The 27,276-nt window shown below is 43.2% G+C and overlaps 1 protein-coding gene and 1 long non-coding RNA gene across 10 annotated transcripts in view; one reads left to right on the plus strand and one right to left on the minus strand.

The window, feature by feature from the left end:
- PDGFA (platelet derived growth factor subunit A) overlaps positions 1 to 18,754 on the plus strand; it is a 33,681-nt gene extending 14,927 nt beyond the window's left edge. The window contains exons 5-8 of one of the 9 annotated variants that reach the window (XM_052679904.1): positions 3,864 to 3,990; positions 11,809 to 11,982; positions 17,479 to 17,679; positions 18,349 to 18,754. In XM_052679904.1, coding sequence (XP_052535864.1) covers positions 3,864 to 3,990; positions 11,809 to 11,942 — 261 coding nt within the window. In that variant the 3' untranslated portion in view covers positions 11,943 to 11,982; positions 17,479 to 17,679; positions 18,349 to 18,754. Of the gene's footprint in view, positions 1 to 3,863; positions 3,991 to 5,450; positions 5,554 to 6,520; positions 6,636 to 6,764; positions 10,061 to 11,808; positions 11,983 to 17,478 lie in introns of those variants that run through there. The other 8 variants (XM_052679909.1, XM_052679907.1, XM_052679903.1 and 5 more) reach the window with 8 other exon arrangements.
- LOC128079049 (uncharacterized) lies at positions 17,708 to 26,150 on the minus strand. The gene is made up of 3 exons (XR_008205956.1): positions 26,086 to 26,150; positions 23,655 to 23,989; positions 17,708 to 17,930 (listed from the first exon to the last, which is right to left on the minus strand). It is a non-coding gene; the product is annotated as an uncharacterized LOC128079049 (long non-coding RNA).
- Between the last annotated feature and the right edge of the window lie 1,126 nt (positions 26,151 to 27,276).

Genomic DNA, 27,276 nt, shown 5'->3' on the forward strand with positions numbered 1-27,276 from the left:
ACCCAGTGGTGTGTGCACGTGAAATGGCTGCGTGTCATGTCTGCAGCCTTAAGGACGTTTTTCCTCAGTGACCCCTTCTATCAGTAGGGTAAGCAGCACTTTGATTTTAGCTGTGACCTAACAGAAGATTACTGCTGGTGGCAGGCAGGACCAGCTGACAGGGAGACCGAAGGTCAATTTAGGAACGGAAGAAACAAGGGAAGCCCCAGTCCAAACCAAGTGAAGTGTTCTAGCATCTTCCCAACATGCCCCACAGCAATCTCAGCCTCTCGTGCCTTTGGGGGCTGCATTCCCAGCATCCTGCTGCCATGGCACGGTGATAGGGCTGCTCTGCCTGGGCTTCCCCCATTCCCACAGCAGTGGCAGCACCCAGCGCCTCGCTCCATGCAAGGAGAGCAATCCCCGAGTGTCCATGCACAGAGCTTCCCTTGGGGATTGGGCTGGCAGAGTGCCCTGCAAATGGAGTTTTAATGGAGTGGCAGCCAGGCTGTGGGGCGGCCCGCCTCCGTGCATGGGGCAGCGCTGCTCAGCTGGCAGCATGTCTCCTGGTGGGCACTGTGCCCATCCTGCCATCCCTGCAGCATACAGGGACTTGGCAGGTCCCTGCTGAGCCCCTCCAGTGCCTTTATGCCTTGCAGGCCTCCGTCTTCCTCGCAGACCTGAGGGCGGTATAGAAAGAGTTGTGAGGTGCTGGAATATGGGAGAAATGTTTAATCCCAGGCAGTGCCCTCAGTCCGTCATTTTTGGTTTTATTTCCCATCCTGTATTTAGCCATCAGCTTCATGAGCTTTGCTGCTCTGTGTGTTGTGAGGAAGTTTCTACGCTGAGATTTCCATCCCGTGGTAACTGTCAGCTGTGTGCTAGGGCAGTTCTGGATGCTGCTGCTTTCAGTGCTGTTTTCATCCCACTGTCATTCATTGATCTCTCTCCTGCAGAAGCTCTAGGAGAGGTGTTTCCATGACATTTCATAGGGCCACATATGTTTTTCAGATTTTATTTTCATTTTAACCTAACCACCACACCATACTGTGTAACGATACGCAGGCTCTGCTGTGAATCAAGTACAGTACCATTGGTTACACACCACTTATCCAAGCTAGTTTGTTGTCTTCTTTCTCCCTCTTAATCCTTATATAGTAATCTTCAGTTCTGGAGGGATTTGAGGTTGTAGTTTTTAGTTCTGTTGCATTAATGACAAGAAGAAGAAGCTGATGTTGGTATGAGTGGTTTGCTGAGGACTGGCCATCAAAGCAGTTGGTATTACATGTGGCAGTAAGTGTGCAAGATAAACAGCAGGGACAAAAATACGAAGCAGAAAACAGACAGTAACAAAAGGCCAAATCCCACACTATTAGCATAGCCATCCCTGTTTATAGCCACTGAAAATCTGACCTGCAGCCTTTATCATTTTAGATTAGCATTAATTGGCAGCAGGTGCTAGGAGATGACACAAGCATGGCAATTTAACTCTTGTGTGTGCTGCTGCAGTTTTAATGTTCACAGCATACTAAAAAACATCATTCCTTCACCTTGCCTCGCATGAAGTAGGGCAGTGAAACGTATGCTGGATTGTATTGTAGCTACAGTGTATTGAAAACCCAGAGATAGAAACTGCTTCTTGAATTCTTTATGATCCTATCATTCAAAGCATCACCTTCTTTGCCCATTTTTTTCTAATGTTGTTTGATACCAAGTAGCCACTTGGAGAGACTGCATCTAACTTTCAGTTTGGCAAACAAAGCAAAACAGGGACAGACTTCAAAATGTTTTTTGTTGTGTGTAAGTTTCAGTAAAGCTGATTTATTCCAACAGTTGTAATAAGCATGGCAGATCTGAAAGCCGTTCTGTGATTGCTGGGTCTCTTTCTTTGTCTGTGGTGATGAAGGTGTCTTAATTACTGTTTGTTTTTGTAAATTTTAAGGATTAGTCATCCTTTCGTGCCAGATGACTTGGTTGTACCATACATTTTCATGTCTTCACACTCAAGGACTTGTTGGACTTGGGTCCTGACAGATTTTGAAGCATACTGCTTTGACCCTTTGTTAATCTTCAGGCTAAAACATTCTTTTATGCCATGGCCAGCTCTTAATCTGTTTATATGGAGATAGGAAGTTTTTGAAGATACCTTTAATGTGGACATCTTAGTTAATGTATCTGTCTCTCCGTAACTTTTGTTTGCTAGATAAATGAAAATGGTCTCCAGATCCTGTTGACAGAAGAGGCGGTGACCAAAACATGGATTTGAAATCCTGGCTCTGTGCAAGCAATGGCAGACCTCCCATTGACTTTAACAAGGCCAGGATTTTGCTCTCGCTTCTGTTACTGTCATTCAGAGGTCCCTGGTAGTTTATGTACATCTAAAGAGCCAAGAGAGTTTCTGGGAACTGGGAATGTGATGTTTTTTCCAGCCACCACTCTCGTTCTTTGAGGCTGTTGTTCCATTTTGGGGAGGGCCAGGGAATGGTTTTCATGGTTTGAAGGTTGATTTTGGAGCTTTGAGACCCTGCCAAGCACACCAGTAAACCATTACAAGGAGAGAGTGAATGTTTTGCTTGGGGGATTTTGCTTGGATTGGACCCTTTGGCTCTGTCATTTAACTTTTCTACAGGCAATCTGCCTCTCTCTTCCTTCTGCTCCCTCACCTATCTCATTTATAATGCATACCTGTATTAAGTTCCTGTTTGCTGGGACAGGCATGATGCAGTCCTTTTTGTCAAGCAGTAGACAGATCACTAGTAGAACTGAGGAGCCATGATTTAATTTCAGTGCTTACCATTTTAAGCAAACGGTTGCCACCCTACTCAACCCAAATGTAAACTAAATTTAGGTACTGTCTAGGGCTCTTTTCCCACTCTGTGCCATTTTCTGTTGCATGGTTGTGCATCGTGCCTGTTACTCTCAGCACGACCCCATGCCCAGCACCCCACAGCCTATCTGTGTCAGTGCCCCAGCCCAGCAGTGCTCCTGTTGCCTGCACTGTGTTCCTGCCCTGCCTGCTGGCACTGGATTGTTCAGGTTTCCTCACATTCAGCATTCCTCAACCTCAGTGTCCTTTTGTGTTGGTTTTCTTTGCATCGAGATCTGCTGCTTCTCCAACATGCTGCTATCCAACCTCGCCTTGCCCCCCAGACTTCTCTTGTAAAGGGCGCCAGTGTTTTAGCACAAAGTCGGGCAGTGCAGTTGGAAGCAGTTGGATGGATCAGAGAGGAGCAGCGTACCTGCTAGCCTTCCACAGCAAGAACCAAAGGCTGGATCTAGTTTGCACGTGGCAGTTCCCTTGGACCTAACAACAGTGTGTGGGAGCTCTTGTAAGCAAGTCTCGGGTTGTTGCAAGGAATGAGTAGAACTGAGATTACTGCTTTCTAGGCTGATACTCAGATGCAGGTCTCTGAAGGTTTGAGTACTTTACTTCCAGAGGACTCTGAAGACAACGATTTGTGATCTAGAAAATGTGTTACGATCTAACTGAATGCCTTTGTTGGTAGCCTTCAGCTTAAGAGCAGTGGTCAACATGTACAGAACAGCATGCTGAAAGTGGCAGTCTGCAAGAACCAACGCCGAGTAGAGTTCCTATATAAGCTTATTGTGATATATGTGAAAACTGAGTTGCCTGAAACATCAAAATGAAATGAGTGGGAAATTATTTTATCTTGGGGGAAAACTGTTTCAAAGTGCTGAACTTGAGTAAACAAATAGCCTGTGCAATAAGTGGTTACATGATGCACAATTAAGATAAAAGAAGATTATTATGCTAACATTTTATGTGGGTTTGGCTTCATTCAAAAATAGAGGTATATAGTTATCTGTCTTCAGTCCTGAACTATGTTAATGTGTCTCAGTACATACCTCATCGTATTTTATAGGTGGCAAAAGTGGAATATGTTAGAAAAAAGCCAAAATTAAAAGAAGTTCTGGTGAGATTAGAAGAGCATATGGAATGCACCTGTACATCAACAAATACTAATTCAGATTATAGAGAAGAAGAAACTGGTATGTTTTCCTTTTATTTTTGCATTAATGCTTATTTCATATAGAGCTTGTTTTGATTTTAGTAAAGAATGTAAAGCAAATCTTGCTTCCAGTGAACACAGTAGAGCCCCAGCTACTTCCCTGGGTGTTGGAGATGCAAAATTAGAAGCAGTTTGTGCTAGATAAAAAAGTTTGGAGTTGAAGTTTAAATTTTGTCAATTCTCATTAGGTTAGACTTTAAATAAAAGGAAATGCCCAATATTGCTCAGGTCTTGCTTAATTAAGTTAAAGGTTGTCCTGTTGCAGCTTTTTGGTGAACTCTGTTGCCTAATTTCTTTGGACTTTGTGGAGACAGAGTTAAGGCTGAGATTTACTTGACCTTGGGGAAAATACGAAACGAATATAAAGCACTGAGGAGTAAATTTTATATTCAGAAGTAATGAGTTTTGAAACAACAGTGCCTGCTTCTGTTGTTTTCTTACTTACACGTAGTCAAGAATTCATTGGCCAGTGTTAGGTTAAATGTGTGCTTGCCCTCTCAAGACAAAACTTAAATAATCCTGGGGAAGGTCATGTGGGGAAGTACTTGTTTCCAATGTGATTTTCATAAAGTGCCTGAAATTACTAGCTCAGATCCTCTTCCTAGGTGTAATGCAGGACTTGAAACATGTTCAGGAAACCCACTAAAGTCACTGCAAAAGTTCACTTTCACCTCTTCCAGGAGCTTAGGGGGTTACAGTAGACTCAGCCCCAAAATCAGTGTCAGTAAAGAGCAAGTAAATATAGGAAGAAAGTTGCTCAGTGGTGATGGATTTCATAGGTGTCTGGGTGAGGACTGCCTCTCTCTGGCATGGAGGCGTTAAACCTGGCCTAAGGAAATGCCAGCTCCAGCTGCTCTGAACAGCAGAATTAGAATTTGTATAAAAGCAACGATAGGCCTCTGTTGTGATTTCTACTTGACACTGATTTATGATCTAAGCAGAGTGTTTCAGCTCAAGCTAGGTTGAGTTATGAGTAGACAAAAACACGTTTTAAATGGTTATTTTTGTGTATATAATTTTTTTTTCTGTCTTGCATTTGGAAAAAAATGTTTGGTCAGATAAATTATGTGCGAAAAAAGGGGTAGAAATTTAATGGAAGAATACAGTTTTCTAGGATTTAATAACTGATGGGAATAAAATTTGTACCAGCAAGTGGATGGTGAGCTGAAAATAGCTTAACTACAGAGCTGCAAGTGTGTACTGAGTACAGCATGGTAACAGTAATTCTAGATGGATCTTCGTAATGACGCATGCGATGCCAGCTTCGTTTATTATTTCTTTACTTTTGTGTAATTACTTTATAAACCGAATGTCAAATCAGATGTTATGAAGTTACTTCTTTAGTGCAAAGGATAATGAGATTTCTTTGAAATGTAAACGGTTTGAGTATTTATGACTTCAGTGTTCAACAAAATGCATTACCTTGGGGCTTTTGACCAGCCCTGCCCTTATGTTAACAGGAAGGCCTAGGGAATCAGGTAAAAAACGGAAACGAAAAAAGTTAAAACCAACATAAAACCTACTGGAACTATTTGATATTCAGGTAGGACCTATATGCTGAACACCCTAATAGCACAAGTACTGGAAAACTTAATCAAATACCATCACTTCAACTTAATCACTGTTCAAAATCTTGACACTTGCTACCTCAAGGCTGCAAAGAGATTAGATTTGATTGGCTTTGATAATTCTACCTGCTGGTATTTTTCCTTTAAGCTCCACATCACCATCAGCATCTTACATTCTTGAGCTACTTCCTTTTCTTGCCTTTTTTAATTTTTTTATTTTTATTTTTTTGGAGGGTGCTAATACTTAAGCTTCTGAAATCTCAAGTTCCATTGCCTCTGCTTTTGTTTCATTATTATTGATTTCTGAGGTCAAACATCACATAATAATGCATGAATGAATTGCCAGGTTACAAACTGTTGTGTTCCCATCGTTGTCTATAAAGCATTGGGTGTATGTATGTAGTAAATATTATTCTTTGCATGGCCATCAAACCCTTGTTTTGGCATGAACTGGGATTGGTTGTACGAGCCCCTGAGGAGGAAGGTGCTTAGAAATGCCACCTTTGTGTTGCAAGGCCCTGTGTTACTTACAGCACAAAATTAAGATCTTTTTTTTGCTCTGTTCAGTCTCAGTAGGATAACAGTCATCAAAATTCATGAGGTTTTCAGCATAGTGAAAAACTAACACCCTCTGAATGCAGAAAAGCCTGAAATCTGTTGGCCAGCGTATTAGCGGTGTATGATGATGAGACGCACGTTCCAAATTGAATACGGAGTTTTCATTTCTTAATGACTTGTAAATTATGCAAATTGCAGCACTTGCATTTGGTTCTAGTGTTTGGAGTGGGAATGATTTGGATTTTGCAGTGTGTGTACCGAATGCCCTTATGATGGTGAACCGAATTTCAAACATCTCGTTTTGCACATAAACTCCCAATGGCAGTGTTCGTTTTTACTGATGTGTCTTTTCTAAAGAATGCTAAACTTGATATCCTGTTTCAGATTAACAGGTATTTATTGGGAGTAGTATGATAGAAGCAAAGATTTTCTAAAATTCAACCCTTAAAAGTGCGCATGTAAACTCAATCAGAGCAGCATTTAGAGCTCCTTGCCCCAGGTTAGTGACTCTTCATGCAGAACAGCTTTTTATTTTTTTTTTTAATTTTTAATTTTTAAGTCATCTGCTTTGAGGATAGGACCTTTGATTCTAATCATAGAGTTATTGTATCTTTTTTCTCTCCTGCAGATGTAAGGTGAAAATAAGCTAGAAAAAAAACTTCTCTCTGGGACATGGATGTACATGGTTTGTTACATTCCTGAACCTACTATGTATGGTGCTTATTGACTGTATACTTTATTTGTTCTCCTGTGTGGAAAAAACAAAACAAAACAAAACTGGCTCAAAAGAACACTTAATGAGAACAAAGAGACAATGTACATTTGTTTAATGTGACATCAAAGCAAGTATTGTAGCACTCTGTGAAACAATAGGAAGCTTCCCTGTCCAAAAAAGAAAAAAAAAAAAAGAGAAAAAAACAGAAAAGAAAAAAGACAGTTGAATGAATGAATGGAGGATACCAAAAGTACCCAAAAACATGACAAAAATCTGAGTGAATAGTGGATTTCTGTCAGAGCAGTCAACGGTGCTTTACGTCAAGAAATGTGCCTGCGTTCTTGATGAAGATGGATGGACACTGATGGACTTCAGGCACAAAAAAAGCAGGAATGTATGAAATGATCAAATGCCACGCAAACACTATAGAACAATACATCCTTGCTTGGTGGTGTTTTAAAAGTCTATACAAAAACAAAGCAACAAACCTTCTGGGGAGCCTTAAGTGGATTTTTTTTTTTTTTTTTTTTTTTTTTTTTTTTTTTTTACACCATAAAGTGATTATTAAGTTTTCTTTTTACTCTTTGCCTAGCTTTTTATTATCTCTTGGACTACATTTGCCAATAACACATATAAAAGACTGGTATAACAGCAAGAACACGAAACATTGCGGTATTTCTCCTAGTGGGATGCAAACTAATGAGATGTATTAAAATAAAAGTGGTATACCTATGCATAATTTTCTAGACGTTTCTTGGTTTATGTTCCCCAACCTCCCCCGTAATTTAAAGCATTACGTAAAAAGAAATAAAGAGGAAAGAAAAGAGAGACGTGCGTAAACAAATCATAGGATATCCATGCAAAAACCCTTTTTTTTTTCCTTTCAGACTTATGCCAGTTGCCTACTAGTGATATTGTGTTAGCAATTGTCATTCTTATCAGTATACAGATACTTTTATTTCACATGTTGGAGCTGTGTGAAATGTACAAGTTCTTGTATCTGCATTGTACAATGTCATGGTGGCATGGGAACTACCTTGCTGCAAATATTTGAACAAAACCTAAAATTCTTTATTTTTGGTAAAATGTTATGCTTTATGTGTATTCAACAGAAATATGTGTTTTTGTAAAGGTGAAGTTTGTATTTTTATCTAAAAATTAACAGTTTTATATACCTGAGAAAGCCTGCTATGTTTTCTTGAACCAAAAAAAAAAAAAAAAAAAGAAAAAAAAAGAAAAAAGAAGAAAAAAAAAAAAGCATTTTGTGGTCATATTTTTGTAGTAGAATAGCCCAAATAACATCAAAATCTATTTTAACTATAGCAGGGCAGATAAAATAGTCTGGCATGAGCCCCTGTATTTTCAAAGTGCCAAAGGATGATGTGTTGAGCTCTCCCTGGATTGCAGTGGGAGCCACATGTCTAAATCCTGCTTTACTGCTTTGGAAATTCAGGGCTGTGCCAGATATGACATGGCTACTCGCTGGGCCAAAATCACTGCCCCACCCCAGTAGTTTGGATTATGCATCCTTTGTTTTGTTTGGGTTATCTCATTGGATATGTAAAATGAACTACTGGATTCTTTTCTTTGTGAAACATCGGCAAAGAGATGAAAGAGTTTTCTCCTCTTAGTTTGGAATGGGAAAGAGTTCATCTTGAGACAGCGTTTCCACTCAAATACAAAATACCTTCAAGTGTGAGTGAGCTGCAGAACCTTAAAACAGCAGAAGAGAGAGTTTTAACCTTTCCATTTCTTTAAGTGTAGTTCAGCCATCCCCCGTCCCTCTAGCTATGTCCAGTTTCAACCAAACAAAGCAATGTTAGCTAACAGGCATTATTGGTTTCAGATGCTAATGCAGAGATAGTTCGTCACCGTTCTATTTTGTGGTCATTTTCCCGGTGTATTTGTTGAGCACCAAAACTGGAAATACATTTAACTAAGATTGTCTGTGCTTGTTTTCCACTAAGTGTACTGTTCACAATGTTATGCACATGAATGTATGTGTCTGCGTTTAAAGAAGTGTATAAAATGTAATTTATATATTTATGTTTCAGTGGGATGCCAATAATGTTGCTCCGTTCCTTTTTTTTTTTTTTTTTTTTTTTTTTGTCTGAAAGATATCTAATGAAAAAGAAATCATATATCCATTAAAATCATGTAGATGAAAAGCATTATGTGACCCACTCAGACACTGTGCAGGTATGAGAGGATGTTGAAGTCACTTAAGTGGAATAATTTGCAAAAAACCTTTTGGAGAGTCCTATGGTCACACTGGCATAAGAGGTTGCATTGAAACATGTGGGCCAGACTCCCTGGAGTAACTCTGTTGTCTGTAACGGAGCTCTGCTGATTTACACCACCAGCGAGTCTGGCCTGTGTGAAGTTCTTGGGAAGAAAGTAAGCTAAGAGGCATGCATTTTGCTGGTGCCAGCAAATAAGTGTGTTACGCCAAATTCAGCAAACCAGGAGAGAATGAAGACTGAATGGAGTCTTTTCCAGTAGTTGTTTGTTTGAGGCTTGTAGTGTCGAGTTAATTTTGTTACCAGGAATGAAACGCACATGAGCCTTTGCTCTCGAGCACAATGTTTATATGGCATGCAGCAGATAACACAAAAATCTCAGGGCTATATTCTCAGCTAGTATAAATTGGCAAATGTTTTTTACTTCAGCCGCCCCTAAGCTAATTTACATCAGATGAGGATCCAGTCCGCAGTTCTAAAGCACGAGGAGCAGTGTCAGGACATACGTGCCATTTGCTGTCACCAGGCTGAGATATTACCTGGAGCCTTGTGAGCATCGCAGGCTGTGCTGTTGGGCCTTCTGTGAGCTGGCAGATAACAACCAGAAGGAACACTAAGTGTAAAGGTTGTGACACAGGAGACATTAATTCAAAGTTAAGTTGGACATTTCAAGGGCCATATCCTCAGCTGGTGTAAATCACCGTTGCTCTGTTGCCTGCAATGGAGCGGTACCAGCTTACACCACTTGAGGGGCCGGTCCTTCATTCTTGCTCATCCCTTTCACTCCTCGGTCCTGCAGGGATCTCAGATTGTCGTGTACTGTTAATGTAATCCTGTGTTCTCTAATACTTAAGCACAATAAGTGAATATAAGAATGAGTGTCAGACTTAACTTTGAATGTCCGAGCTCTGAAATGGTTTGTTTCACCATTGTGGCTGTAAATTAAACAGTTCTCTGTGCATCTGTGAATGCCGTGTCATACCTTCTTCCACTGTCTGTTGGAGTTGGACTCTGCCTGGGCTTCTGAAGTGCAGCGCTTGGAGCGACAGAGGGAAGGGTGTGAGCAGTTGGAGCCGCCACATACGTGATTGATAACTGCTGTTTGTGGGGTGGGGTGCAGCAGGGTGCTTGAGGAGGGACCCGAAGGTGGCAGTTGTTGGAAGTCCTGTTCTCACGCAATGCTTCCATGCCTTGTTGTTTTTGTCCTTGCACAAACTAAGTGGAGGTTTGGGGGCAAGATGTTCTGTTTACATTCTGCAGTTGCTTCACCTGTCCGGAGATTCAGAAGTTGTTGGTCTGATGTTATCCTTTTTGCCGTCTTTTCTGATCAAAAAGCCTGTGTGTAGGGAAGTGTCAGAATACACCTCAGTGTCATCGTACGGTGCATGACTGCTGATTCTCTAGTCAATTTTTTTGCATTTAATTCTGTGCTCCAACTTTTGGAGCTGCCCTTCAGTTGTTATTGAGTGAAATCAAAGATTACGTGCCAGTTTTCCTTCCTCTTCTGCCATTTTTCGTCCTACTTGGCATCCTCTTTGTTAGCACATGGTGACTAGCAATTGCTCCTCTCCAGCCCTGGAGGTTCCTAGGCAGCTCCAGATCTTCTGCGTCTTTGAGCTTAAGCCTTTTATTCTACTTGGAACAGCATCTCATGTATCTCCTCCCTCCAGTGGGCTGCAACATTCCAGCTGTGAGGTTCTCTTGGCTGTCATCCTCAGGTCCACATTCGCCTTCTGTGGGCTGTTTTCCAGCTACTCTCTGCCTGACTTTCCCATCTCTCTGTTTCTCTCAGAAATAATTTTCCCTTCCTCGATTCTTTCTCATCACATATCTCTTTGCTTTCCCTTTGCCTGCGAGAACAGTCTTTGATCTGTTTATCTTGAAATCAATTGCTTTATCTAGGCATGTGCCTTGAGATCTGTCTCCCAGGCTTACAAGCCTGTAACTGACCACACACGTGAAAAACAAATGCTCTTATATAGACACATGTTTATGGAGAGAAGAAGATTCATCTTTGCATGTGGCAAAATAGTGCTGAAGGCTCCCTTAGAAGCTCTGTCCAATTGCAGTAACACTGTAACACTGGAGTAGCGGTGTGGAAGCTCTTCAGACACTCGACAGCTCAATTAAACTCAGTATCCCCATTTACAATTTAATTTGGAAGTGCGCCCAAAAGCAAAGATGAAGTTGCAAAGCTACCTCAGATTTGCATGTTCGTATTTTACTGTAAAGTGGAGGAAATAATGTTTATAAGCCCCTTCCTTGGCTTTGAAACTCTTACCCTGAGCATTGATCTGGCCCTCTCTTGGGCTGAAAGTTTTCGTTGCTTTCAAACCTAAACAAAGCAGAGGTACCTGTTTGTTTTCAAGGAATTTGTTTTCTTGGTGTTTCCAACTCCACTGCTTCTTGAAAAGCAAATCTTGGAGACATAGAAATTGCTGGAACCAGTGAGGTTTCCACTTACGTGTGCTTTAATTTGATGTGGAAGAGAAAAGCTTGTTAGTGTTTTATTCCCCAAAATTGAGCCTATAGATATATATATATACATTTAAATTTAAGTAATTACTGCGTGTTTTCACACATATTAACAGAAGGTATTAGTCATGTCACAGCTTTCCTATGCTGCTCTTTGCTGTAGAGTCTCTGTGTGGCGTAGCCTTGAATGGGTTTGTGCTCATATCCCACTGAAATAAAGAACTATTGTTATCCCATTTTAGGCGAGACCGAGGCATGGAGACGTGACTGTGCAAGGTCACACAGCAAGGCTATGGCAGAACCAGGGATAGGACTCAGATCTGAGTGCTCATCCAGTGCCCTAAATCACACGACCATCTTTCCTTTCCAAGAATGAATCCTTGCACCCTTAGAGATAAATACTGAAAAGATTGAGGGTAAGTCATTTTGCCTAATTCTTGTGCATTGGATACATGATCCAAAAACTGCCATATCAAAGAATGTGGTGACTGATGAAAATCCAGCTTTCTGCCCATGCAGTTATGCAGCCTTTTATGCTATCATGAGCTAGTCATTTCCTGCATCTCTAAGGAGCCAACCTTTTGTGACTTTGTCATGAAAGTTATGCACATAGAACAAATTAAGAGTCCGATTTTATGGGAATTTGTGAAAATTCAGTAGACAATTTTTCATTGTCCTTCCCCTCACTTCATTGTAATTCCTTCCTTTTATGGTGTGGGTAGCATTTCCTAAGGGAGCTGTTTTTATCATAGGCCCAATCCTGAATTCTTTTCCCAGGCCCTAAAGTGGAAAAGCACTTTAAGAGGTGCTTGTGTTTACCCTTCTTCAAACCAGTGCCTGAGCCTGTGACTTTGCAGAAATATTCCATTGACTTCAGGCCAACGGAGCAGAGTTGGTGTCTATTACCCTTTTTCTGATACAGGATCCCAGTTGGGAGACAGGGGTCTTCTTGCCCTTAGAGTGTCAAAGCACGTTGTAGATAACCCCAAATATGAAGTAACGAGAGTAGAACGTGCAGCTGGATTCCCCACGTTCTGCTCCTGTGCAGGTTGCCATTTTGCCTTGTTTGTTCCTTTTTTTGAAAAACTGCTTTTCTGGCAGGACTAGGTTCAGGTCTTCAATTACTAATGCCAGCAATTCCCATTTAAGATGGAACCTCAGAGAGCATAATTTGAAAACTCACCGTTGTATCCATAACAGACACATTGAAGATGAGAAAAAATAATTAGTTAAAATTTCATGTGAAATGTGGTACTTTTCATTTTAAGAAAAGAATTAGAAAAGAAAGTGAACAACACCAGAAGACTGATCATTCATTTTTCAGCTCTGGAATGTCACCTATCAGTCATTCTAATTATTTGCTGCATCAGGCCAAATTATGTGCTGAAGTAGCTCAGAATCACCACAACACATAAAAGTTATGGCTGGTTCTCGTTGAACTGCTACCTATTATCATGGCATATGACTGTAAGGTGGGGCCTGCAATCACAGCTGTAAATCAAAGAACGAGTCATAGGTTAGGTAGTGTTTTCCTTGGATATTGTCTCTAAGTTTGTTGTCTGTACGCTTGTTTCTCAAGTGATGTTTGATGAGCTGTTATGTCAGGTGTGAAGTCAAGAATACGTCGTTCCCAGCCTGAGAGCCGCGTGCTCATCTTTCCAAGATCAGAACTGTTTTGTCCTCTGTAAAGTACCTTTGACCATCCGTAATAAAGACATCTGTTTTATTGTCCATCTTTGAAACTGAGCGGCTGTTAAGATCAGGTGTGCGAAGTACAGAAACACAGATGCAGATGGATCCGTAGCATTTGAAATCCCATGGAAATTTAAAAAAAAAAAAAAAAGAATTGATTCTTGAGAGCAATCAGAAATTAGCAGGAACAAAAGCCATTTTAGACATTTGAAAAGCCCACCTCAGTTTATTTGGCAGGTGAAAAATGAATCCAGGAAATCTAGTGTATATAATGATCATACAGCAACAGAGTAGGTGTTGATGGAAAATGTTTATGCTTAAATCTTTCAGCAGTTAATGATCATCTTTACAGACCATAATACTCGAATACTTCACTTATCGATACATCAGGGCTTGGATGGACTTTGAGTCATATGAAAATGAGACACTCCTCAGGCCAATGGTAGCAGCATGTTCTAGTAACTGATCAACCAATTGCATAACTACCTTGCAGAAATAGATGCAACTCCATTGACTTCACGGGGAATGACAGTTACCTGAGAGCTGACCCGAAACTCTCGGCGTGGAGCAGATAATGGTTCCTTATTTTGCAGTTTAGTGTTGTTGTAAAAATAGACTCATTTCCTGGAGCAGTTAAAACAAGAAAATACGGACGAGCAATTTCCCACAGAGATTCATCCACCCTGGAATCTGCTGAGGTCCCCGGATGCAAACATGTGCTGATAGAAAACATAAAACAGCAACTTTGTTTAGGGAAGCCTCTGACCTGTCAAAAATGCAAAGCATTCATTACCAGACTTTTCCTTGGCAATTAGTGGGTAGAATTACTCACAGAAATTGTTTTGTTTGCTCACGAGGGGAGAAGCAAGACATAAATTCAAGATATCCCCCATTTGACCACAAGAAAGAAGACTCTGTTCAGAGGGGGCTGCGGGTGAAGTGCTGAGTGGCCTCAGCTCCCTTTGGGGATGAACTCAAACTTGTAGCCCTCACTGGCGTATCCAGAGCCCTCCAAAGTTGCTGTGTCCCCCTGCTGTGATTTTTTTCAGCAGTCTCGTGGATTTGTACATCTGTACATTCTATTTCTTTTTTTTCAAGACTTTCAGTAAACCTCAAGTGGTTCCAAAATCCTTCTGTCTCTGTTTTGCAGAGGCTAATTCTGACACAGGGATGTTGTGTTGAATGTTGCTTTCCTTCCCTAGGTATTTACACTCAAATCTCAGCTTTGCTTTCTGCTGTTAGGTGAAAATGTTTTCCAGCAATGACTTTTCAAGTAGCTGTCATATGCTGCATTCTGCTGCTGGAATCAGCGTGACATTTCACATGGGATGTCCTCCTAACGCCAGCCATGCTTCACCTTTTCATTTGTGCTCTGCTTTTACCTGTGTATCCATAGAAAGGAGATGCTGGATGAAGCTGAAGACCAGGGGAGTTGTAAGAGGGCAGATATTCTGCCCTGAGCTCTGCTCTGCTGGAGCCCAGTGCCCAGCTGTGCTCTGCTGTATGGGGCCAGGGAAAGAGGGAGAGATGCTACAACACTTCAAGGAAGCCAAGATACGGTTTCTCATCCTCCAGTCATTTCTCCTAAAGATGCAGTCCTCCCTAACTGCTGTCAAGCCCTGCAGTTTCCCTCTTCTCCTCTTGTCCAGAGGGCCTGTGTTTCCCTGATGCTGACATATCCCTCATGTGGGGAGCATCTCACGCTGCACAAAATGGCTGAGGAGAGGTAGTGTCTGTCCAGTAGGATTCCTATGGAAATTGAGGCTCATGAACTTGGAAGGGAAGACTCTTCTTTGTCCTAAGTCACCCACAGCGAAATGAGCTGCTGAAATGGTTCACTCAAGACAGCTACTCAAATATGACTTCAGGACCTGAATTCCCCCTTAAATGCAATGGATTTGCACAGTAAAAGTGACAAAAGATAATCATAGAATAATAACAGTTGGAAAAGACCTCTAAGATCATCATCAGCACATCAATACCATGCCCACTAAACCATCTGCAATAGGCTGTGCGTGAGTCCTGCAGCCTGTGTATTTTACTGCTGGCCACAAATGCAGCTTTTAAGTCACAGTGTCACTATGCAGGGATATCTCTTCTGTGCATTTCAGAATGGCTCCCCTAGCAGCTTGTATCCATTGATCGTGAAGATGCTGCTGACCAAACCAAACTGTTGGGCTATGTCTGCCTATGTAATGGAGGCTCAGGGACCTCACAGCTGGAGTTGGCAAGTGCAAATGTTTCCCATTAGCTCCCTGCATTCCCCGTAGCTGTGATTCAGCAAGATGCTCAGTGGTAAAGCTGAACTTGAAGCACATGAGATGTTGCTTTGAAGTTACTCACACTTCAAGTTAGGCATGATCTGAGCTGGCTTGCTTGCTGAGGCCCTGAGGAGCCTGCTGCGGTAACGCAGCGTAAGCCTGGTGTTTTCCTCTTGTGCATTGCCTGCAGTGATGCTAGTTTCAGCAGCAGGCTCTCAGAAAACTATTCCATAGCACTGAGAGAAATCAGACATCTTTAACTATTCAGTAGCATTCTAGCAGTAAACTGCTAGAGTAGAAAGCCCTTAGCAACAACTGCCTTTTCTGGGCCTCTGAGGACTCTTCCTTCCTTATTCAACATTTCTTTTCTAAGGCAAGAGAAAAAAAACATCTTAAAATAGTTCCTTGAAAAGGTGGGAAATTAAGCAGATCATATCATCTTGATTTCTTTATCTTGCTTAATGAAGGAAAAGTTTGCCAGCAAAACAAGCATACATGAAGAACACTTTGAGCAACTTCAAAAGAGTTTGTAGGCTAGATCAGGAAAAGATAAAATCAGAAGTGGAAACTTCTAATACACTTTATAGCTCATTACTTACAGGAAATACATTGTCACATAAGATACTAATGAATTTTGCAGGGTGAAGTTTCCAAAAGAAAAAAAAAAGGTACCTTCTGTATCTGAGAAGAAGGGTCTTAGGTTGCTAACTATGGTAGCCATGCAGTGGATGTGTAACACTGTTCAGTGGAAGGATTCTACCCCTAGGAAAAAGCTTTTCAAAGTTGTAAATGTGTATGGTGTTGAATTTCTGTAGCAGCCTCCTGAACTCGCTGCTGAAATGAGATAAAGGGAATGGTAGAAGTCTGTGTTGCTTTCAGCTGTCTTGTTCTACACCACAGAAAGCAGAATGCTGCATTGCATACATCCAGCTGCAGGGAGGACAGCAGGATCACATCTGTATGTGTAGTGATGAACAGGTTATGTTGTGCTGATGCTTTCTATCAGGCACTGATGCTAGCAAAATCAGGAAAGAAGCATGGATACTCAGATTTAATGTATCGGTGGCACTTGCCTGAAAAATTAGTATTTGCCAGATTCTTAACTAACTCAAGTGAAGAAGTAATGATGAATTCCTGTCTCTGGACAAAGGCCTAAATCCCAAGCGAATGGATTTGTTGCTAGTGAGTTGATGTTCCTCTAGGCTGCAGAAAATGTGGAACAGAAATATTTCCTATCTTTAGGAAGTACTCAGAGGTTCTCTGGATGACAAATTGTCCACTGGTGTAAACAAGCCCCTCACTGATGACCAGAGAGCTGAGGGGTTGTACCCCTGGTTCACCTCATGGTTTCCAGTGCAGATGTGCTGTCATAGCTTGAGCTCTTATAGTTTTTCTTGAATACAGCAAGGTATTTAAATATGAGCTTAGATGCTCTTTCTGCCCTTAGACACTGAGATGCCTCTAGACTTGCAGACACGGAAAGGCTGTCTTACTGAAAATCGAGAGGCATTTGCCCTTGTGACAATTTCTGTTCATGCTTGGAAGTGAGATATGGGCCCTTAGGTCATGGAGATGCTTTTGCAAATATTCTATCTGTCCTCCCATTCCTCTGTAGATCAACCTACTTGGACTGAACTGAAAGTGTAAATAACAAACAGCTGAAGGATGGTCTGCGTGCTTCCTTTTGAGTGTTCCCCTTATTGAGTGCTTGAGGTCACATAGCAGGTGCTGTGACCTTAGGGACCTGCCTTATGGAGCCTTTTTTAAGATGCTGACTGACTCCTCATTAATGAGCCATTAAATGAGCTGATCAGTGGTAACCATGCAGGCCAGGCTTCAGGAGAATATTCTTGCTGGGATCCAAGATGGCTCTGTCTGTGTGCTGGCCAGGGATGAAGGGCTGGAAAACTGCGTGGTGGAAGAGACTATTAATGTGATTTTCCACAATTTTCCTTGCAGCTGCATTTTTGAGGAGGGAGAGCGAGATGGCTAGGCTTGCAGTAACACGTTGTGTCGTCATAAATGCTACAGCCACCATCTGTTTCCAGCCCACGACTTGAAAGAAAACTGAGCAGTAATCTCTTAATTCACATGAGCGTTTTACACTTGTGAACCCTTCCCAACCTTTGTCTAATAACGAGGGGAGTGCATGGTGCTAAGGTTTGTATTTTTCCTGCGTGTATTAGTGTTTATTTGTATGTCTCTTTCTGTATATTTTATTTTATTTTGTTCCACGGTCCCATTAAAAAAAAAAAAAAAAAAAAAAAAAAGTTATCTGGAAGGAAAATCAGACCAGTTCCACAGTCAAAAGAAACATAACGAAGGTGAAGTCCCGATTCCACTGACCTTGCTGGCAGAATTCTCCAGGAGGAGGTGCGTTTAACATTCCTTGCTGTGTCTGTCTTAGTTACCTGTTGATTAAAAGAAAGACATTAGAAAGTGAAGAGGCAGGTTGCCGAGCTGTCCTTTCCCTGCAGAAACAGAACTGCTAGAATAGCTGGACATGCGCATTTTAAACCTGCACCATCAGATAGGATGGTAATGGTAGGTTGGATTTTAATGAAAACAAATTCTTCTGCTAATCTTGGCTCCGGGCTGGCCCTCCGTGGGATTAAGGATACCACCTGCTGTGCCAAAGTCCTGCTCAGGTTTGAGGCTGCTGGTGGGTGGGAAGAGCACAAACATCAGAGTGGCTGGTGAGCAATCACAGTCTGTCCTTTTGCAGTGCCCTCGGGAAAGGCAAAGATAATTTAGTTGATGGAAGTAGTGCTCCTCTTCAGCCTGCAAAGCAAGGCTAACGTCATTAAGGATTTCTTTTTGACTGTTCAGCAAAACCAAGGGCTGCTGTTTCTGTGGACCTCCTCTCGTCTTGGACCCAATTTGCACTCCTGCTCCCAGCACAGCCGAACCGGCTGCGTAACTCCTGCACTCCTCTGGCCTTAGGAACGATGACTTCCATCATCTCAACGAGACTGCAGAGCAGTTTAAGGATGAAACGGCTTCTCATTTCATATACCCCACTGCTGCTAGAACTGTAAATCTTTGTTGGACTGGGTTTATAGCAAGCTGCTGCTGCAAGCAAGTGAAATGCATTTTCTGTTGTCATACATATGGTCAAACTGTTCAAAAAGTTGCCAAACAAAGAACTGAGCTCCTGATGGGAAACCAACTCAATCTCTTTACATTTTATTGAAAAATAATAAATAACTCTTCAGGCCGATGGGTCGATCTCGTAGATTTCTGTATCATTTTCTTGCAGGATGAAGCAGTCGGGAAGGCTACCTTACTTCTGTCTTTTATCCAGACTAATTGGATATGGACAAGGGGTGCTGAGAGCTGTCAGCCTAAAGGGCCTCTCCCCTCTTACTCCTCCCATCCTGCCAGGTTTGGTCCCTGCTGCCTCCCACCGCTTTGCCCATCGGCCCATCTGAGGTGTCTGCCTGCGAGTGTGCTGCTCAGAGCCCTCTCCCTGCCATGTCCCTTGGTATCCTTGGAGGTACAAGCAGCTTTCCCAAGGCTGGTTTTCACGTGAGAGGGGGCACACGAAGGGCAGTGGCAGGGAAGGTCTCCGAAATGAAATTCCCAGGAACAGGATTTGCACATTTTATGACTGGTCGGATAGAAATGCAATGGAGCTGAATTACTACTCCTTAATCCTGCTTTCTCGCTTTCCTCCCAGCAGCCTCCTCCCCTCAATTTTAGGTAATACAGAAGCTTATAAACAAATCCCACTGCGTGAAAAATAGCAAAGAGGGGGGAAAAAAGGACCTGGGTTAGGGCTGTGATGGATAGACAGGTGGAAGGCAGGCACCAGAAAGGGACAATGAATGGTAAAAGCCTTTGATGGAAACACTAAAGAGCTATTGAAAATCCAGGGGGTGGGGGGAGGGAGGAGAAAGAATAGCAGGAGGAGGGAAAGCAAGGGAGCCGTGCCCCCCTTCCCTCCGCCCTCTTTCTCAGGATGTTGAAAGTATTTGTCCTTCGTTACAAAATGATTGAACCGCCGCCAGGCCGGGCCACCCTTCCAGCCATTGCACTGGGAAGCTGGCACTTCTGAAAGCCTTGTTGCCTCTCAAATTTTATAGCTTTCTCCTTTGTGGGAGTTTTTGTTTTGTTTTGTGCTCCTGGCAGGATTGTTTTCAGTTTTGCTGCGTATCAAAGAAACTATATTTTGCTGCTCTGACCGACACAGAAGCCAGGTAATGAAAGAAAGAATTAAAAAATTGAGGCCCATTTTTATCAGAATACCCAGCCGTCTGCCTTTAACTGAGTCGGAATTTTGTGCATTTGGTATTCATTATATTACATTAATATTCTTTTGCTTCAGCTCTGTCATTTTTTGAAGGAGGAATTTTATCCTGTAAATAAAGCTTCAACCTTACTGAAATCTCAATGTGTACCAAAGCAATGCCTGTTCTTCATAGTTGTGAGCAGTGAGAATGATATTGCTATGTCATCACTGAAGTGTTGGTTTGTTTTTTTTGCAATAGACATGCACAGGAGAAAAGGCAATGTTTCCCCTTTTTGGAATGGTCTTGGAGCTTCTGGGATCTCCTACATTTGTCTGCAGATGGAGAGAGCTACATAAGAGTGTTGCTGCTGCTAGAGGCTGTATTTATATCGTGTACTTACATGCATATGTATTTTTGTTATCTTGGGAAGGACTAAAGCCATGTGCATGCTCTGAGAATGAGGTCTGGCTGTCTGGATGGCCATCCTCCACCCACAGCCTTGTTAACCAGGAGGTGACCCAGGGCTACGATGTGTGAGTGATGCCACCCACATGCCACTACTGTCAGGGTAAGCTGGGTGTCCTTGTCCTGGAGGGGTGAGAGGAGCCTCAGCTCACTGTGCTGAGCAGTGTGGGGTGGGCGCATCAGCTGTATCACCCCAAGGGCACTGCTCTGTGTAAACAGCACTGGCAATCAGCTGTTCTTTGCCTCCAAGATTAGATCCAGGGATTAGAACTCCGACAAGCTGACCACTCTGGATCATCAAAATAGTCCCAGGAAAGGCAATATGCAACGCATACAGCTGATTTTTCCACTGCGTCGAAAAGAAAATCTCTGATAAAATAACTTTGCAGTAGTGCTTTCCACCTGCGTATCTTCAATACATGCACTGCAGTTTGCAGTGCCCCAGAGGGAGGTTACTCTGCCTACCCCACCTCCAAGCGAAGAGAAAGGGTAAGTGATTTGCTCAAGGTTAGTCGGGGAGTCTCTGGGGATGGTGCTTTGGTCTCCTGCCTTCAAAGGAATTCATCCCAGTGACCAAAGCAAACGGCCCCTGCTGTTCCAAGGCCGGGCCGTGGCGTGTCATTAGCACTTTGTATCTGAGATGCTGCGTCCAGGAAGGTAATCTCTGTCCTTGCAAACTCAATCTTAGTTCTTGAGCGTGGGTGAACGCTTGTCATCATGCCAGGATGACACAAAGTCTAGAAATTATGATGGCAATTAAGGTCATGTCATAACGGGGGAAAAATGCTGCCTCAGAAGCGTCCCCGTTTAGTGTCACTGCTAATGATTATTTAAGCTGCAGGACATGACAGATGCAAAAATCAGGTTGTAGCTGTTATGACTCATGCCTTGAAATAACATTTTCCTTCTTACATTGTGAAAATTATGGAGCTATGGGAAGTGAGGGAAAATAGGATTTCCTTGGAGGTTACAGATTTTCCTTTAATCAGCTTTCATAATGTTAATTAAATGTTTGGAACAATGGCTCGGTCCTGGGATCCGCCCGTTCTTGTGTAACCATCTCACAATACCGTTTTCACTTTCATGTTTATTTGCCAGCATGATTCAAAGCGTGAGCTGAGCAAGGCTCCTGCTTGAGGAGCTCCTTGGCTTTTGGGAAACTCCACTCCCCCTGTTACATTTCCTACAGAGGCATAAACCTCCCTCTCCTGAGAAAGGGCAGCTGAGGGGGCTCACAGCACTTTCTGTACCCTCATTATCCTGTTAGTAAATGGGGATAATAAAAACTCTTGGTGGGATGCTGATAGAGATGCAGAAGAGGGCTGCTCTGAAAGTAATGCCTCCTGTTATTTATGTTGGCCACGATGTCAGAGGTGGATGTTGGTGGGATGGCAGTAGGCACTGAACCTTCCCGCCAATATACCTTCATGTTTTGTTGCTGTGTGACAGGCGACTGCATCAGGAAGTGTCTGTGAAGCTGTGTATAAAGCAAAGTAGTGTCACTGAATTGCTCCGTGTGGAACTGATGTTCATCAATGCTTGATGAATGTTTCTGGAGAATGTGAGCACAGCGAGGGGTGGATGGTGCATTTCAGCAGCAGTGGCAGTGATGTAAAGGACAAGCCACATTCCGGATGGCCATGCCCTGCTGTCACACCACCAAACCATGAGCGTCTCAATCAGCTCACCTGCGCAAATTGGCTTATGGCAGTGACTTATGATGGTGACAGTGCTGAAAATCAGTGCTTTGTAGCTGAGAATGTGCTCTATCAAATAGTGTTATTGTGCTCTTTGTTGTCGTTACCGTGGAAATAAACAGGAGGCGTTTCTTTGGGAGTGACCTATGTATATACCCAGCCACGTGGAGAAATAGGTGTGTCTATGGAGGTTAATTCGTGGATAGATGCATTCCGGATGATGCAGTATATTACAGTGCCACTCATTCCCTGAAGTGCACACTCTCTGCAGCATGATTTGTGCCTGTAGGAGCCATCCCTTCCGGTCCTGTGCCACTGCCTCACCCCATGGGACAGGAGCTGTGCTGGGCAGATTGCCACAGCCCAGGAGGTCCTAGTTCTGAGCTGGGGTGTCTGTCGTGGTGCTCTGAGCCGTGCCTGTGTGTGTCCTGAAGCTGCTGCAGCAGCATGCTCACATCAACACAGGTGTGCATCCGGGCAGCCTGGCTGCCTTTATTCCTCAGGTTAGAAAAGGCTTTTTTTCAAAAATACCATTTTGAAGCTTATGAATTTCAAGCAGTATCAGAAAAAAAAAGAGGTAGAACCTACTCTATTTTAGTTCAAATCTAGCCCAATATGTGCGAAATGCTGTTTCCTCAGAAGTAACGTTAATTAGCCATGGAAGAGCTGCCTTGTTAAGCTACAGAGATGGAAACAAGAAGTGGTGAGTACAGGGCAGTTCCATTCCCTGCAGTGGGGATGCAGCTCTGGGTGCAGGAGGTCTGGCTCCTGCTTTCTGGGCAGCGTGTTCCCTTCCCTGCATGAGCTATTTGGATGCAGCCGTGCCACTTCTCAGTGGCAGTTTCCCTGTTGTCACAGTGCTTTTGTCTGCTCGGAGAGAAGGTGCTCAGCAAACAGGAATGCTGGATGTTTTTTATGTTACTTATTTCTGATTCATTGGTTCTAAATTAGTGGCTTGGAGGCACATACCTTTACTACGAGTAGGGGAGGAGCTGCCTCTCTTCTCCCCACCTTTGGAAACTTTGACCTGCTAAGATCACACGCTGTAGGAAGTCTCTGAGATGAGGTCCCAGGTGCTGCCAGCAGCAAGGGGCTGGGGCAGCTGGTCAGGTGTGGTTGGAGGGTGTTTTGAGGGAGTTTGGAACATCTGGCTCCATTTCCAGCAACCTAATACACAACAGGCGAGATATATTTCAAGTCTGATTTTGACTGCATGGAGGCTTCTTCCTTAATACGGGAATTGGCTGTGTATTTAGTGTATAAAATACTTGTTTATTCTCTGTTTGGCAGCGCGGGACACAAGAGATCGAAACTTCCCCTTCACACCCCTTTGATTAGCAGAGGAGTGGCAGGAGGAATTTTTCCTCTCTTGGTCATTCTGGGCAACCTTTGAGTCCACTTTTCCCACCCTGTTCCCATGCGAGCAAGCCTTGTGCCGGCTGGGAGCCGTCAGCTGCCCAACCCTGTGCTAAATCCATGGCGAGGCGTGTAACGTGCCTGGCACCATCCGTATCCCACACAGTTCCCATCCCAGCAGGGATAGCACTTTTTTTTTTTTTACATTGAAATATGAAAGCTTATTTCAGATAGCTGAGGGAGCCATCAGAGTTACCAGGCTGGGTCTTTCCATGTTGTTGGCTGTGAAGCTTCTCACCCTTTTGCAGGCTCAAAGCCCTCAAAGCCGTTTCTCTCCCCTGGGTCCTTCCTTGCAGATGGTAAAGCACACTGTTAACTGACACACCAAAGAGATGCACCATGCTGTCTGCACATTTTCAGCAGAAACGAATGAAAGTTTTGCCTTCAGCTCGGCTTGGCATCATCTCCGGGTTCTCTTTTGGTTTCTATTCCCGTGAATCATTTCTCCATTCCACTTCTCCTTTGTTTGTTCTGTAATTGCTGGCTGAACCTGGAGGCACAGCTTCCCTGTGGGAGCATCACTGCCGTCAATCAGAGCGGAGAGGTGGTACAGCTGGTACAGTCCTTCCTCCTGCTCCGAGTGAATGAATCATCCCCTGAATATGCAGTATCATTCAGGACAGGAGCCAGGATCCTCAACAGACACATGAATTCCAGCATCTTTGGAAACATTATTTCCACATTTTGGGCAGACTGAGACGCAGTAAATAAGCAAGCTGTGGCATTTGCAATCTCCGTAGTTTTATTTAAAGTGACTGTCTGCTCTAAATGCCTGTACGGGTATTTAAAGCACAAAGAGTAAAGCATGTATCCTTGATCTGATACTGCCCAAGGCAGCTTCACAGTATGGCCCATTTAATGCCACTGAGCAGTCCATTGAACAATTAAGAACCCACCAGAAACAGTAACTGCCTGCTTTCCTCCTGAAGATTCACACAAACCCATGCGTCCCAATCTCTGCTGTTGGTCTCTGTGTTCACTCCCACTTTTGTTATTTTTCCATTATTTTGGCCACTGATTAAGACAGCAAACTGCAGGTGTTCGCATACAGTGCTGAACACAAAGCACTTTGCCTGGAAGCATGGAGCTGAACAGGTGGCCTTGCATTGCCCTGAGCTCTGGCTGTACATCTCAGGGCCTGGGGATGGAATAACAGACGTGGAGTAAATGGAGAGCATGTCTCAGTTAGTCTGTGGGTGAGTATAGAAGTGCTATAGTGAGGATAGAAACCTTCATGCCTCAGTTTCCCAATGGAAGGTTAGCTGGTGCCTGCCATCCCAACCAGCGCTGCCCTTCTTTGCCTGCAGTTCCCAGCTTGTCTTGTGAAGAAAAGCCCATTACATCCTCTCAAGGTGACTTCCTTTGACAAAGTTCTGCCTTTAAATACAACACGATTAGATAGTCCATGATACAGCTTTTTATAACATCACCCAGTTTTCCCAATGTCCTGGGTTGTGCTGATGAGTTCGATAAAGCTGCCCGTGGTTAAGTGTATGCATGCATCTCAGTTCAGTGTTGCAGGGAAAGGGAAAGAAACACTGATCCGGTAGAGCAGAGGAAGACCAGTCAGGAGGGCTATGATATCGCTTCCAGTACTCTAATTAATACCAATAGGTAAGATGTTCTCTGCTTTGTTTACATGACGAGGTTATAGCTACATGTTAACCTTCATCAGTCCTTCTGATGGTAACAGTGAAAGTAAAATACCATTAAAATTATCTTCCTATATGTTTAAACCACTCTGGCACTTCTCCAGGCAGTGTTTGTGCCCCTGTTTATGCTGCAGACCTTTGTGACCCTAGAATACTTTTATTTACGAAAGCATAAGCATCATTTCCATGGCAACATGCTTTTCAGGCTGCAGATAGAGGATTGCAATTTCCTAAGCAGCAGAAAAAGCAATGCTGATTTTTTTTTTTCCCTAATCAGCTAGTAGCAACTTTCATGTGCAAAATCCATCAGCCACGATAAATCATTTAAAAACTATATTATAATCAACGCAATTTTAAATCTCAGCATGGTTAGCCTAAAAATAAGGACAGTTAGATCCAGTTGTTTAATGGAAATGAAGATTGTGCAATGACATCCTCACTGCTGCTCCAGCAAATTGGCTTCAACTTGCTCTGAGATCCAGTCTGATGAGGAGCAGTTTGCTTTGCTAGAATGAGACATTATTTACAGAAGAACTACTGCATGATTATTATCCTCTATGGTTTTGGACAATGCTTTTCCATATTGGAGGAGATAATTAAGCAGGTTTGAAAGAGGTCCAAGCTGTAGATAAAGGAATGTTATTAACAGATATGTTGGTTACTGGCTTGTGTGAAATTGCACTTGGCGCCTTCTGCCTTCAGAGAGCATTGGGATGGAGCTGAGCCCCTAGAGGTCATGCCAGCAGAACCCTTCCTCAGTTGCTGGCGTTGAGGGCAGCTATACAGAACTGGGTCTATAAGGAAATGTTTCTTGGCAGTACCACAGCATTTCTTCCTCAGTCACCCCACAAACAGGAAAGCTGAGGTGCTGGAAGAAGAATGATGTGTCCGAAGTTGCCCTGGTTGGCACTTGGAGATGTCCTGGAGTCCCACCAGGAGCCATGGCCCACTGATTGGGGCAAGATGTTTCAAGACTGGAACCATCCCCTGCCCACATCACTGGGACTGCTGCAAATTATTTGGGGTGGCAGGTAAGGTAATATTAGGCTAAATTCTGTAATCATAGAGGCTCGTTCCTACTTGATAAAAGGGAAAAGTGCTCACCCTCATGTTGGCTGCGATGGAAAGGAGGAAGGCTTTTCAGTGTACTCTTATGGTTTCAGGCTTGAACTTGGAACTGTTTGTTTTTGCTAAGCCACCCCTTCCGCCCTAGTTAATAGTCAACTTTGAAACCCAGCTTTATGTCCCATGTGTTTGATTTACATTTCAAACGCAGGACCAGCAGAGCAGGCTGTCTAAATCACTTGTCAGCACAAGGGAAGGAGGTGACACAGTGGGAGAAAAAAGTGAGACATGGTATACCCAGTATAAACTCTCCAGCAGCTGGGCAATGCTGTTACTGGGAGAGTCCCCAGCAAGCAATGACTGCTCATCTTGCTGAGTGGTTGAGGTCTAACCCAGGCAACACACAGGGACTAGCTTGTCTCCTTTGATTTATGCTTGATTCCTCCAGCACTGCAACCCTGCATCCTGTTTTCCTTGTCTGCTGCAGCTGTACATTAGGGTGATGGCTTGGAAAGACCTAGCAAGTGAAGTTTCTTTTGAAACCAAAAATAGCCCTTCACGATCTTATTTTCTTTTTGGTCAGCATCTTGCAATCTGAAATTTATCACCTTTCTGAAGCTGGAGTGACATACAGGAAACCTATCCAACGGCGAGCCGGAGGGCACAGGGCAGAGCAAGTTCACCGGCCACTTTTGAAAACCGTCTGGCTGGAAATATCATTTTCAAGTGCTCTTTGATGAGGTAACATCAAGGAGCAAAGCGACTGCACACGCCACGCAGGCCAGCGCCAAATGGTTTGCACGGCCAATCAATGGGGCATTGAGGGAAGGGGAAACGTTTGCAGAATCAGTCAAAAATGAATTAGATGTGTTTTAAAGCAATTACGTTCCAGACTGTTGACTTGGAATGACACAAATATGGTCGGCCAGTACTTAGAGCCCTTCACAGCATGGTCTGATGGACGTGGTGATGCCTAATGCTACCCTTGTTGATGTTAGTCAGAGTCACGCGTGTGCATGTTTTGACAACTCTGACCCGGTGTGCTTGTACAGCAGGATGACCTGCTCCTTTCATCTTTTAAACTGAGCACCGGATCATGGGGCTGCAGATGGAGCAGCCCTAGAGATGGCAGGGGTCAGAGCCAACGTAGAGCCTCAAATCCAACACTGTCAGGGCCGGCGTCAGCCTCATGCCTCTCCAGTAAGCCCACACCCACCTCAGCTTCTCTGG

This window comes from Tympanuchus pallidicinctus, unplaced genomic scaffold (assembly GCF_026119805.1).
Source record: "Tympanuchus pallidicinctus isolate F22 unplaced genomic scaffold, pur_lepc_1.0 scaffold18, whole genome shotgun sequence".
Classification (NCBI taxonomy): domain Eukaryota; kingdom Metazoa; phylum Chordata; class Aves; order Galliformes; family Phasianidae; genus Tympanuchus; species Tympanuchus pallidicinctus.